This window comes from Scylla paramamosain, chromosome 2 (genome assembly GCF_035594125.1).
Source record: "Scylla paramamosain isolate STU-SP2022 chromosome 2, ASM3559412v1, whole genome shotgun sequence".
Lineage (NCBI taxonomy): Eukaryota > Metazoa > Arthropoda > Malacostraca > Decapoda > Portunidae > Scylla > Scylla paramamosain.
This window is the reverse complement of record NC_087152.1, coordinates 4,503,984-4,517,483: the sequence shown is the minus strand read 5'-3', so window position 1 is coordinate 4,517,483 and position 13,500 is coordinate 4,503,984. Positions and strand designations below refer to the sequence as shown.

General features: G+C 38.9%; 1 protein-coding gene across 1 annotated transcript in view; it reads right to left on the bottom strand.

Annotated features, from left to right (window-relative positions):
- Positions 1-13,500, bottom strand: part of LOC135108749 (uncharacterized) — a 95,606-nt gene that overhangs the window by 18,720 nt on the left and 63,386 nt on the right. Inside the window, 11 exon segments of the mRNA XM_064019831.1 lie at positions 473-577; positions 685-866; positions 1,044-1,132; positions 1,641-1,804; positions 2,118-2,320; positions 3,077-3,199; positions 4,137-4,242; positions 6,756-6,916; positions 9,287-9,491; positions 9,662-9,750; positions 9,942-10,085. Coding sequence (XP_063875901.1) covers positions 473-577; positions 685-866; positions 1,044-1,132; positions 1,641-1,804; positions 2,118-2,320; positions 3,077-3,199; positions 4,137-4,242; positions 6,756-6,916; positions 9,287-9,491; positions 9,662-9,750; positions 9,942-10,085 — 1,571 coding nt within the window.

Genomic DNA, 13,500 nt, shown 5'->3' with positions numbered 1-13,500 from the left:
ACAACATTCCTGCAGTGTTCTCTCTATCATTTTGTACTCCATCTCTTTATGCTTGCACAGAATTCAACTATCCAAATTCATTCACCTCTTTATTCAGCAAGCTCGTAAATCTCATCATTCCCATCTTCTTGCACTTAGTCCCTATCAAATAAAGATTGACAAAATTGAGTAATTATTTCATATTTACAAAAAACACTGCCACTGATTCACCCACATTAACTTTTAGGTTTTAGCAATGCATGCATTAAACTGTTACTATACTATATCTGATGGACACAATAAGTTACACTGTTATCCTGCTTTGAGTCATCATTGTTTCATCGTGCTTTAGAAAAGCTCCATACAAGTTTGCACATGCTGACTATGCTTTTTACTAGCGCTATCTTGAGCCTGTAAATACTCTTTCCTATTTCCATCTTTTCATCATTACTCTGTGATGAGTAACGTGCTGTTGTATCGAATGGCACCTTACCTTGCCTCTCCCGTCTCCAGGATGAGGCCGACCTTCATGCGTTGGCGCTCCTCAATCAGCGAGTGGTGGGTGGTGCCCAGAGCCAGCAGTGTGCTCACCGGCAGCCTGCACAATGTACAGCATACAGTTTACAATATGAAAATTAACATTTATGCAAGCAGATTTTTCTCACTTTTAAGATAACACATACAATGTAACCCCTCTTTCTTTACCTGTCAGGACCAGCCTTCTTGTCAGACAGAACCAGCAGTTGGTACCCATCCTTGGCAGCCTTGCAGCACTCCGCAGCAATGCGGTCCAGTGCTGGCACCAGACCCTGCACTCCGTCACCCAATGGGTATGTGATGTCCACCACATGGGTCTGCCAGCCACGGTATTTGGTGGCTTTGATCACCTGTGATGAAGGCAAGGTAAAAATGGAGTGCTGGATGTCTCCGATCATCATAATAACCACGTGCTCAAAGTAATAAAGTCTATCCTTATATATAACAAGCTAAAATTCCTTGTTCAGGGGGTTTGCTGAGACACAATTTAGCAAGAAAATATCATGTGAATATCACAATGAACTCACTTCAAGATCCTGTAAGGACAAAATGGGATTTTCCAAGAAGATTCGATGACATTGACTAGCACTTGGCTCCAGGATGTTGGCTTCAGGCCCTGCAAGTCAAGACAGGAATGAGAAATTTTCCTGAAAAGAACATTAAATATGCTTCTTACAAACTTAAATAAAAACTTAAGAAGAAACCTGAAACTTGTTAGGAAGTGAAATTAAATCATAATAAATTAAACAAAACACATACTTTCAATATTTAAATTATGTGACAAATAATATTGCAAATCTATGTATTTAGAAATTGGGAAAACATCTCATAGTAGCATAACAAATTCCTACTAAGTGACTTATAGAATTAATTTTCATTAAGCATTTCTGATAAGATAAATTTCAATAACTGCTGATAAATTTCTTTATGCATTTCAATTAATTTTAAAGGAATAACTTTAAGCACAAAGTGCAGAACTTTTAGTATTGAAACGCTTGACTTAAAACATTAAATTATGTAACTTAAAATAAGTAAATTTGAAAAAAATATTTGAAAATCTCAAAGCATTTCCAAATCATATTTCAGATTATTATGAAATTACTCAAATTTCTATATTTTCTTACCAATTGGGCAAGCAAGTGACATCACAATTTTCTCTCTGAATGGATCAATTGGAGGATTTGTTACTTGGGCAAACAGCTGCTTGAAGTAGTCATACATGAGAGGCTGGAACTCTGACAGACAAGCCAGTGGGGCATCATTGCCCATGGAACCCAGAGCTTCTTTCCTGAAATTAATGCATCATCTTAATATTCTGAATGTTAAAAGAATGTTCACTGATATTTCACAACAAAGGGGCAGTCATAGTCGGAGTTGTAGGGCAAAATTACCTGAGTTGGAGTAGGATTTCTTTATAAATCCAACTCTAAACCAAAGGTTATGTGATCAAATAAGACTGCTTCCCCATCTTCTTTCTACAGTACGGAAGATCTTTAATGATGACCAATTATTCTATCATGCATACTTATTAGGTATATTATTATACATTATCTTTTTATTTCTTTTACAAATCTGCACTGAAATTTTGGAATTATACTAACTTGGTGGTCACCATGGGAAGCAGCAGCAAGTTGAGTGTCTCCACAGTGTATCCATTCATCAGCAACCGCCGGTCTCCACCAAACGTGCGCATCACGGCAGCATTCTCACCATCCCCATTCAGTCCATTAACGTGGCCATTTGCCACAGCTGGCTCATATGCGAGACTCCCTTCATGGGCAGCATACAAGTCTTCCAAGGTTATCTGTGGGGAAGCAATAATTCTTTATCTCTTCGTACTTATGTAAACACACAACAAAACAAATCAGCCAGTATTATGCATTACACAGCCTATTTCAAGATGATATGGCACCAGTTCTGCATGTGGAAGGGCATCTTACTGTACTGTAGAGGGCAATCAAACACAGATGATACTATTTCATAAATTCAAGATATGACTATCAGTATCATCAATTAAATTTAATATGGTTATAGAAATTTATCAAGGTTAATTCTCAAAAGATTATTAAAATATAATGGGAAAAAAATTTGTTCCCCTATTTCATAAATGTATAATGAATATTCTAACAGATACACTAATGAATTCTCAAGGACTCTTACCATCTAATTCATTGCAGCATGGGGAAAAATAAATAGAATTACTGTATATACACATCACATATAAAATAAAACCCAAATCTTTCCTAATTTCAGACCTAATCTTCATTAACTTGAGCCTATTCTGTACATAAAACTTTCTAGGATGAGCACAAAGAAGAAAATGTGAGTGAGAGAGAAAATGGAATCGTTAATACAAAATATCACATTTAGATGAATAAAAGGTCAGGCCTTTTGTCACTTTGAGGTAACTGCACACAATACTGTTCTTATGGGCAGCAGAACCACATAGAATTACATATATAATTCAAAGCTGTGAGGTTATTACAAAGGAACAGAAGAAAACTTATTTAACAGCACGGTCAACATTTTCCTATTCCAAACACCTGCACAAATCACTAACCTGTTCTTTGATCCAGGTTGAGTGAGGTCTTGATCTGGCAATCTGCAGCTTGAGTTCTTCATCTTTACTCAGAATCTTCTCCTGGGTGTCTACCAGCAACATGCGTCCAGGCTTCAGGCGACCCTGCAAATAAGAATTTGGAAATTAAGTGGGCATATTCTGCAAACCCTTGTCAATACTGAGCCAGGCACAATGTTGTATCCATTAGCAGATGGTCTACAGCTGGTAGGCAAACATCTTCCACATGTTTGCTGTCAATATAGAAAATGTTCTATACATGCAATATTTATGGAAAAAGAATATACATGTAAAAAAGAAAAAACAACAACTATAACTAAAGTTGTATCTAAACATTGTGCCTGATTCAATGTGGTGTCTGATAAGCAAGTCAACAGCCAGATGTGCAATGTAGAAGCCAAAGCCTCTCCTCTCCAGCGTCATCAGGACCTGTAAAGCTGAAAATATAAAATCAGGTAGAAATTTTTTTGCAGATTAAATAAAGTACAGGTGCTAGGGGTTATTTGCAAAAAATAAATCTATATGGAGGTAAGCATAAGTAATTTACTTTTTATTTTAAATGGAACAGTATGGTGTGCTAAAGATGTGCAGATCCTCTTGTTCTTCTTACCTGATATAACTTACCTTTTGGGTTGGCAATGGGAGACTTTGAGAAAGATCACATCAGTAACATACTTGCTAAACTCAGCTTATTCAGACTGCAACCAACATAGTACATTATGAAATAGTGAACACTGTATGATTCTTCCCAGAGTCTGACCCATTACAGACACGACACCTCAGCCTTCTTCACAATTCGTCATCTCAACACTAGCTGCTACGTGTCAGTGAGGTGATTATGATAATGAGAACAGAGCTGCTGTGGTCTATGAAAACACAAATGAGCATGTTCTTGATCACGTCCTGAAATGATGATGTGAATTATGATGTGACTGTTAATGAAGATTGTTGGGCAAGTGGAATCGGCAGCCCACCAATTCTGCACAGCTTGATAATCTGCTCACTGCCTAACAGCTGGCGGGCTGATGATGGCTCTGGTTACCTTCTGCAGAATATTCTCGGGCTCTGTGTCATATACGCCCACTTCTGAAGCCATCACCAGCACTCGGTCTTTGGTGACGTAATAGCGAGAAGGACGCAGACCATTCCTGTTGAAGGGAGAGTTTGAAACGAGGCTGTTAGTGTTCTGCTGTCTGCATCTTGAGGAGGTGTTCTGAACAAGATCCATCCAAAGAGCGAAGAATTTTGTGCTTAAAGACAGCTATGATTCTCTCAGCATCTTGCACACATTTGTCCAGCAGAATCCTGAGAACTTTGAAGGCTTGTTTCTTCAAAATCAGTCATTCTCTGCCATTCACAGCCCACAAGTTTGGTGTTCTATGTTGTACAAGTTTTGAAACACAGATTCATGCATTCAAGCTTGAGGAAGTATTCATCAACAAAAATAATGCAGAGGATGCTTAGGTCTAGCAAAAGGAAATAAGTACCTAAATTCAAAGTGTTCCCTAGAAGCCTTTATAATTTCAAGAAATAAGAAGTGTGGTTAGATGCTTGTTAGTAATTTCTTAACTATGAAAGTAAAAACAGAAAGACTATGAATACGTTAAAAAAAATGCAGTAAAATAAAATAAAAGAAGATAAAGTGTGTGTGTCAAGAAGAAGAATGCATAAGAAGCATTTAATCAACTTAGGCATAAGGATGAAGCAGTGCTATGCATGGTAATATCCAATTAGAGAGTATCAATCTCTGCTATGGAAATGAGCCGATCAACATTATTCCCATCAGCTACAGATTACAAAGATTTTGGAGTGAAAAGACATAATTAATAAAAAATCTGTTAAAACAAGTATTATTTTCATTATCTAAACATAAACACCAGGCTTGCATTGGGTTTTCTTCAAAGGGTGGATCTGAACACAAGCTACATTGAAATCCACATAGAATGTGAGATCCATTCATGGAATTGTTTCCTAGTTGTTCAATGTCTTTCTGGCTGTTGTGTGTGAGTGTGTGTTTGTATTATTAGTTCACATTGACCACAAAGGGGCATTCATGTTTCAGTGCCACACTTTGTATACAGAAAATGCTGCACTTAAACAACAGTTTATAATGAACCATGATTTGTAAATATTCAATGATAGCTTTATAAGTACATTTAAGATAATTTTTACTTAAATTACTGTCATGATACACATATGTAGATACTGATACTTTTTATTACCAGAGCTGATCACCCTAATAAAAAGAAAGAAAAAAATTGTAACTCCAAAGTCACAAACTTCCTGATATTGCAGTTCTGCAAATGCAAATAATATGTATACCTTTCAGTACTGCCACAGTAGGTTAATCTGATTCTAGATACTTACCATTAAAGGATTTAATTTAGTTCAGGTTGGTATTCTTTATAACCTGAGCCTTAAAAGCATTCTTGTTACTCAACCACTACCTACAGCCATGTATCTGTATCATCTATTGCTAGTCTGAGTAATGTAACTACTCTAACTAACAATAAATGATTTTACAAAATTTGGAAACTGTTTGTAGTACTGAATGGAAAATACAAGATAAAATGTAAAATATAGATTACATTTTAAATCTGTACATATTAATATAATATATTTGACTTTCTGTCGAGAACAAGAGTAAGTTTGTGAGCAAGTCTGCATATGTGGGAATACTTCCACAGATGCAAAGTAAAAATTTTTGTATAAAATTTGTTCCAAATGCAAATTTGGAAACAAAATGACACTCCTGCAATTTTGTAATTTGCAATTTGCAGAAGTGATTAACAAAGTGACCAGCTCTGCTTATTTCAGTGAAATCAGATCTTTTAATCATACAAAGAATGCCCCTTTTAATATTTACTTCCACCACCAGACATACTAATGCTTACTTACACAGTTACAATGACAATAGATATTTAAGAAATCATGTGTTGTATATGCACTACCTATTGGAATCAAAGGACATGAGAAGCTGTAATGACTAGTTTTGTGCCTCACAATGTAACACCCCAGTGACATGCATGTTGGTAATGCTTGGGAGACAACACTCTGTAGTGGATCAACACGGCTCAAAGCATGGTCACAGCTCCATAAAACCAACATTTTCTTTTGTAATTTTTACTCATTTTAAATCAATCACATCAGGATGCTTTGATGATCCTGTCATATATAGTGCATATTTCAATTGCAAGCTTAAATAAATCTAATGAGTGATCATTCCTTAGGAACTAATCATGGATGGCTGTAAAATACTGATCAACCTAATTTTAAGCTTAAGCTTATTTATAGACTTTCATTCCATCCAGAACATTAAACATGCCAAACACAGATCATTTTAAGACTTATCAAGCTTCCCGGAAGCTTCTTATGTTGTAATCTACTGTGCATCTACAAGCAAAAATGCAGTAAATATATGCTTTAATTTGAACAAATCAGGCATCATAGGAGCAAACACAAATTCAGGAGAGGGACAGACACAGATGCCAACTTCTGCATGTTATCTTTTGTAGCATGACGCAAACTGGCCCGTGTTGCACCAACCTGTCTTACAGCTAAATACAGTGAGAGAACCCCTCACTGCTTCATTCCTCATGTGCAAGTGTGTCAGGTGTCTGGGAAGGAGAATGTATTAAAACCAGGGTGGAATGGTACCCACCTATCCAGAATTGCTCCAATGTAGCGTCCGTCAGTGAAAGTCATGAGAGCAGGTCCGTCCCAGGGCTCCATGGCGCAGGCTGACCACCGGTAAAAGTCCTTCTTCTCTGGGTGCATCAGCGCATCATTCTGCCAGGCCTCAGGAACCATGGTCATGATGGCCTGGAAAGGGTATGTTTTTGAAGAATTGCAATGCATCACAAGGATAATGATACAAGGATAATAGTGTTCACCATCACCAGTGTTACACAGTATATACCTCACTTCCTTAGGGTCATTATTCGAATTTCATTCCAACACTGCCTGACCGTGCACTCTTAGCTGTAAACGTGAAGAACACTAAAGTCATTGATCCCTCGACATTAATGACTAAAATTCTGTTTTACATAAAACGTTACTTGTTTAACATTACTTGCAGTTCAGTTGAGCTACGTAGCCGAAAGAGGGTTAAGTAGTGGCATAGTGACTGAATTCAGACCATGCCCTTCATCTGTACATTTCGAGTCCGCCCACTAGACGGTCAAATAACAGTCAGTTACATACCCTGATAAATGTTAATGAAGAGTCAGGACGTCCAGTCAAGTAATGGAGCTGTAAAACACTATAAAATGCTTGGTCTCCACTGCTGCAGGCAGTGAGCGGTACATTTGCTTCACTTAATTTAACAAGTTCACTTGCCGCACTTGACACCTCTTTGTGCCTTTGTATTACAGGTCAGATAAATACATTAAAGCCCCTAGACAATAAGGGAGGCATATATTTTACTTCTGAAGGTGTGAGGATATCTATCATATATGGCATGGGGATGCTACCAGCAAGGCATCAGTGAAGGGTACTTTTGAATCCTTGCCACACAGCACAGTCGTTGCCTCAAGTCGGGTAATCTGCCACATTTATTTACACAGTGTTTTGCGTCTTTTTCTACGATCTTATTTTATCTGATCTGCTAAAACCTTATCAGGTGTCAAGTTTTGTAAGGATTGTCAGTATAAAATGGACTAAATATTGAAAGAAAGCGCTTTACAGTGTGCGGGTGACTGCGATGTGTTGTTTAACGACGACAATAATTTTTATCACCTTCTTCTAGTTGTGACTCACCAGTGAAAATGTGAAGTAATGTGTGAGCAAGGTTATTACTTTCGTGAGCATGGTGAGTGAGTGTTTCTCTTGTCTAAACACTTTCCTATGAACATACCTATCACATGAGGGTTCCACAAATTGTCTTTATGACGTCGTTACAGCGTCATTACTCAACCAACTATACAGTTTCATCAAATTTCTGCCTTACAATGTTTCATCCCCCATCCAGTCTACACCATTAGCTGAAAAAAAAAGAAAAAAGTTCTTTGGCTAATATAGTTTTGTGATTTATAATGTACACCAGCTCACACAACACGTGTTGTAGCACTGTCAACTCCAACAATACACTCCTGCAAGAGTCTACATGAAGTCCATCTCGTACACACATCTGCCTGCCGCCTAATCCATTGTTCTGCATGCATTTAAAAAAAAATTACATGAAACATCACATCTTGTTTACAAATATTTGTTTGTCAGTAGAAAGTACAGGTTATAAATATTAATACAACTTCGGTAAATACAGGTATTCACTCTTTTTCAATAAACTACTAATACTGTCTGTATATTTACGGAGGGTTCATAAATATGCACGAGGCTTTGTATGTATCACTGGTCCGTGTTCTGTTACAACTGGATATCAACAGACGATCTGCAGGATAGGTCACGGTCTTCTTTTATTACAATGACAGACTTTGATGCAAGATGCCAAGATCCTGCGACTCACCTTTGCTGTCGTTTTCATTACATTATCGTGTTGTTTGTAAAGATACTAACAAGAAGTACGTAATTGTTTTGAGAACACGCAAATGTATTCTTAAAAAAAGAAAGATCAAGGTAAGAATGTGTTCCTATCGCTTCATAATATAAGTGGACATGTTGATTTTGACATAAATAATAGAGAAATTGTAAAAAAAAAAAGAAGAAAAAAAAAACAATAATCAGTACCACATTTTCTTTTAATTTCATATTCAGATAATGTCATGTGGCTGATGGTATTGCCTGCGTCGTGAAGAATGCGTTTGCCACTCGGTACTTGTGGCAGCACATGCATCTCCTCTTCCGTTACACGCATTTCTAATGTTTCGCAATTAATAAAGAGATTTGGTAGCATGAAATTAAAATGTTGCTCTGTGATAATAAGGCTGAGTTTTATAATGGACATTATTCCCGTTAGCACAATATTTCAGCAAGCAATCTTGAACACCAATACCTGCAATGGTTGAAAAATGACTGCTTTTTTTTTTTTTTCTAATCTGAGATCACATCAACTACTTAAACTTCATTCAGTGTTCAAGAGTTCAATTGCGCGCATGTTCTCAAATACAATCAACTAAAAATATATAAATAAATAAATTAAGCAAATATGTTAATAAAAAAAGGATTTGGAAGCTGCGAATTAACGACAAAAATGAATACTGTTATAGTATAATGAGTTTACAAATCAACACTGACCTCGGGCAGGGAGCGGCCGCCAGCCATCACCAGAAACTCGAGGCAGCAGTCCACGGCACCGGAGTCAGACAGGTTGGGCTCCACCACGGGGTACAGCTTGCTCAGATCACTCCCGAATTCCTTGCTCTTCATCACGCCCTCCCTGGCCTTCATCAGGTTCACGTTCCCTCGCAGAGTGTTGATCTCACCGTTATGAGCCATCATCCTGAGCAGAGGCAAATATTACTACTAGTCTTTACGAGTATTAAGCATTGCAAGTTACATGGAGTATAGTTGGTGATACTTTTTTTATATATCTACTACAGGTTTGGATTACTTTTAATTGGAGCTACGAAGAATAGTGATATAATGCAGCGAAACCCATGAATACTTTACCTGAGGGGGTGCGCGCGCTCCCAGGAGGGGAAGGTGTTGGTGGAGAACCTCGTGTGGACCAGCGCCATGTAGGTTGCGAAATCGGGATTCTGAAATTGTGAAGGATTTTCTTTACATTATACTACTTACTTGTAACAGTGTATCTTCAGTCCATGACATTCTGCAGCAGCTAACTGACCGGAATCTAATCGTTGGCTGCCCACAAATATCGCTGCATGTGCAGAACTAAATATACAACAAAGACCAAACAAAAGCTTGCAAGTAACAATTCATAACTCACCTGCAGGTCAGAAAAGTAGGTCCAGAGCTGGTCTGATGTGAGCTGTCCCTTGTAGACGACAGTGGTGGTGGAGAGCGAGCAGATGTAGAACCTGGCGCCGGGACGCACCAGGTTGTGGGTGGCCTGCTTCCTCGCCATCCAGACCTGGGTGGCAAGGTGAAACGATGTATGGGCGTTTATGAAGCTGATGGAAGAATATGTGAAGATATATACGAATTTACGAAAGGCAAACATCAATATATACGTAAGGTTACAAGAATTTACAGAGGGTGGAAGTGAAAAATAAAAAAAAAGGTGAGTGAAAAGTAAAAAAAAAAAAAAAAAAAAAAGTGAAATTACGAAACAGAGTCAAACTGAATGAACAAAGGTAACTTAATAACCCATGAAAATGAAGAATGGTTCGCAAAGAATACAAAAGGCTTCCCCCTGTCTTCAGGAATAACTGCAACCAGTACTCCCTTGTACTTCAGAGGGAAGGAACTTTCGATCTTACGTTGCCAAGACCATTTGCTCTCCTCTTTGCGACTCACTTTGGGTAATACGCGTTGCCCTAGACATGAATCACTGTGTACTTCAAGAATGAAGTTAGAAGAAGAAGAAGAAGAAGAAGAAGAAGAAGAAGAAACGAAAAAGCATCGTTTCCTACTACTCAGCGGCAGTGGCTAAAGGGTGTTTGGTCCTTCTACGCCCTCACTTCATACGAATAGCAGAAAACAGAAGTTCGAGCTATCTGTCTGACAGCCTATCACTTACCTGCCCATCTATCCATCTACCTATCTACCTACATCTACCTACATCGACACGTCTATGTCTATTTGTCAATCACATGAAAAGCTACATTTGTCGCGTCATAACCAGTGGAGCTCCGGTCTTACATTTTCTAATATGCTGCAAGAAACTAAAGCCTGTCTAGACTAGAGGGATCGCGTTACGGGGATTGAGATACAGCTGATCAAAATTCATCGAAGGTTCACGTAGTTTGAAAGGCTGGGTTTGAATATCCCGACGTATAACACCAACAGCAGCGCCTTCACGTACATTATCGGTGTTGGCTCAGACTTTCAAATCACGCCCTCCCCCATTCTTCTCTCCCGTCCCCTCCTTCAGTCAGTGGTCCTCATCTCCAGCTCCCTCACTCTCCTCCTCGTCTGCCCATTGGCTTACAGAGGATGACGTCAAAAGGGTATGGCGCAGGAGGGCGCTATTGATTGGCGGTGGGACCCGTGACGTCAATGGGAGAGGCACGGTTCCAAGCCTTGGGATTGGTCAAAAGCCCGCCACACAAGTTAAAGCTATCCGGTCAGAGGGTTAGCTCCCATTCAAGGAAAGGAGACGATGACCTAGTTACCTTAAGTGCAAAATTCATTTCACAAATAAGCCAAAACAATGCCAACGAGGGCGAGACAAACACACACTTGCTGATCCAACACAAGGTTTTCTCTCGCGGAGGTAAAAGCCGCCACTCGAATTTGTGTTGAACAATATGAACACCATGAACTTGGTAATGAAAACTGTTTGCGAAGTGCACATAACAAGTGGGATTACGGAGCTTCCAAGAAAACTTCATAACTTTTGTTTCCTTCCAAGAACACAACCAACTCACTAACGAGAAATTATTATTTGAGTCTGCATTATACGGTATTATTCCTCATCCACACAGTGGCGAAAGCTGAACAAGACTGTTCTGACAACGCAATAAGACTGAATTCTGAGGGCGCAACGAGACTGTTCTGATCTCGCGACTCATCTACATACCAAACCAAAGAATCTGCCAGTAATTTTTTTCTGTCGTGCATTAAAATTCTTAGGTTCCTAAAAAGCCTGACAAGGACTTTCAGGGAAATTAAAAGCAAAACGAGTGCAACTTACACATCTTCAAAACGAATGCAACTTGCACATCTTCACTGGGAAGGAGTCCTCACCACAATGCAAGTGTGGGGAAGACACATGAAAGCATTGTGTTCATAGGGGAGGAAAGTGCAGGTCTTTAGTGAAACCGCTGAGATACGGAATTTGGCAGAATATAGCGTAAAGTATCTGATATCTGCATTCTTTAACTCTTACTCCGACTCGTAATGTATGCACAGCGCAGTCCGAAAATAACAATAAGACCTTGACATCTATTTTGCTCTGACATTCAAACATAATCTCTTGACATCCGGGAAGTCACCAAGAAAAATATGAACACAGCTATGAAGTTTCAAGGATTGGCATAGATTGCGTGAGCCAACAGAAGACTCTTGGCAGGTGCTCGAGTCCCCGGACCATCACATGACGAGCGTCTCCAGTTGGTTTACGTCAGTCTCAGCAAGCGTGGGTAATGGCACATAATGACAAAAATATCTGAGAAAATTATTGTTGATTATCATAATTGGAATTAAAACGGTAATTTAAGCATCATCACAATAATTTTCGCAAGTGTTGGATCAGCAGCAGAGTCTGTGAATACAAAATTACCAGATGAAAATCAACAAATATCTTTTTCTATATACTGCTTTTACTTCTCGTTCTTCGTATGTCATGAGATACTATCCTTTCGAAAAAAAAAAAAAAAAAAACGCGCTATTAATGTGAAAAGAAAAGAAGAAAAAAGAAAAAAAAGAAAATTAGGTCGAGTCATAACCATGGAAACGAGATAAACACTGTCGAGTTTGTCTCCCCGAATCAACAGTAAACATTCAATATACATACATGCAAGAGTTTGACAAAGTATCACCACAAACTGTACTGTAGCCTAGTGGTAGTCAAGCGTAGCCTCCTGTAATGACACCTGCACTGTACTGTCTGCTGTAATGTGGGCATTGTAATGTGAAGACAAAGGCGACGTGTGGTTGTCAAAGGCATCGGCGTTTACGTTGCTATTGAGACGTCACTAGTGTTTTGTTGTATGGAGGAAGGGGAGACGCGCTGACGTTACAGTCTTATGGAGGAGATGTCAGGTGGAGCAAGGAATAGAGGAAGACGTAACATAAACTTTAGTGTAGACTACTGTCCCGCATGAAGCCTTGTATATAATTATTTGGTCTTAAAGTTCAAGGTGTTTTGGAGCAATAATTTTTGTCACCGCTTTGTGTATACCACCTAACGTGCGTTCACGAGCTGTATGGTGTTTGTCAAGGAGTTTTGTTTGTTTTGTTGTCTTTCACTTCCTTCAATATGCCTTGCCTGACTTCCCAGTGGCGAGATATTTTTAGGAGCTTTACTGCATATCGGTTGGCGCAGATTAAAAACTCATTATGATGTAATTAAGAGTCTGTGGGACGGCGAGAAATTAGTGAGGGGATCTGAGACAGGAATGTATCTCGTGATGTTCCGTGGTGCCCGTCTGCCTGGCCGCCTCATCAGCTTATTGTGGCCAATGACTTAATGACGCTCCTCAGACTACCCGCCGTCCATTGCATTGACCTTGAAAGCCTCCCTAGCGTGGCATTTGAGTGCTGAGTGCTGGTGAGTGAGTATTATTTACGCCCACCCAGTAATGACAGGGCTGTGTATAATGTTTTGCACAAATTACTAAAATAAGCTACGTTTGTGATATTTTTCCAAGTGTCTCGTCTTC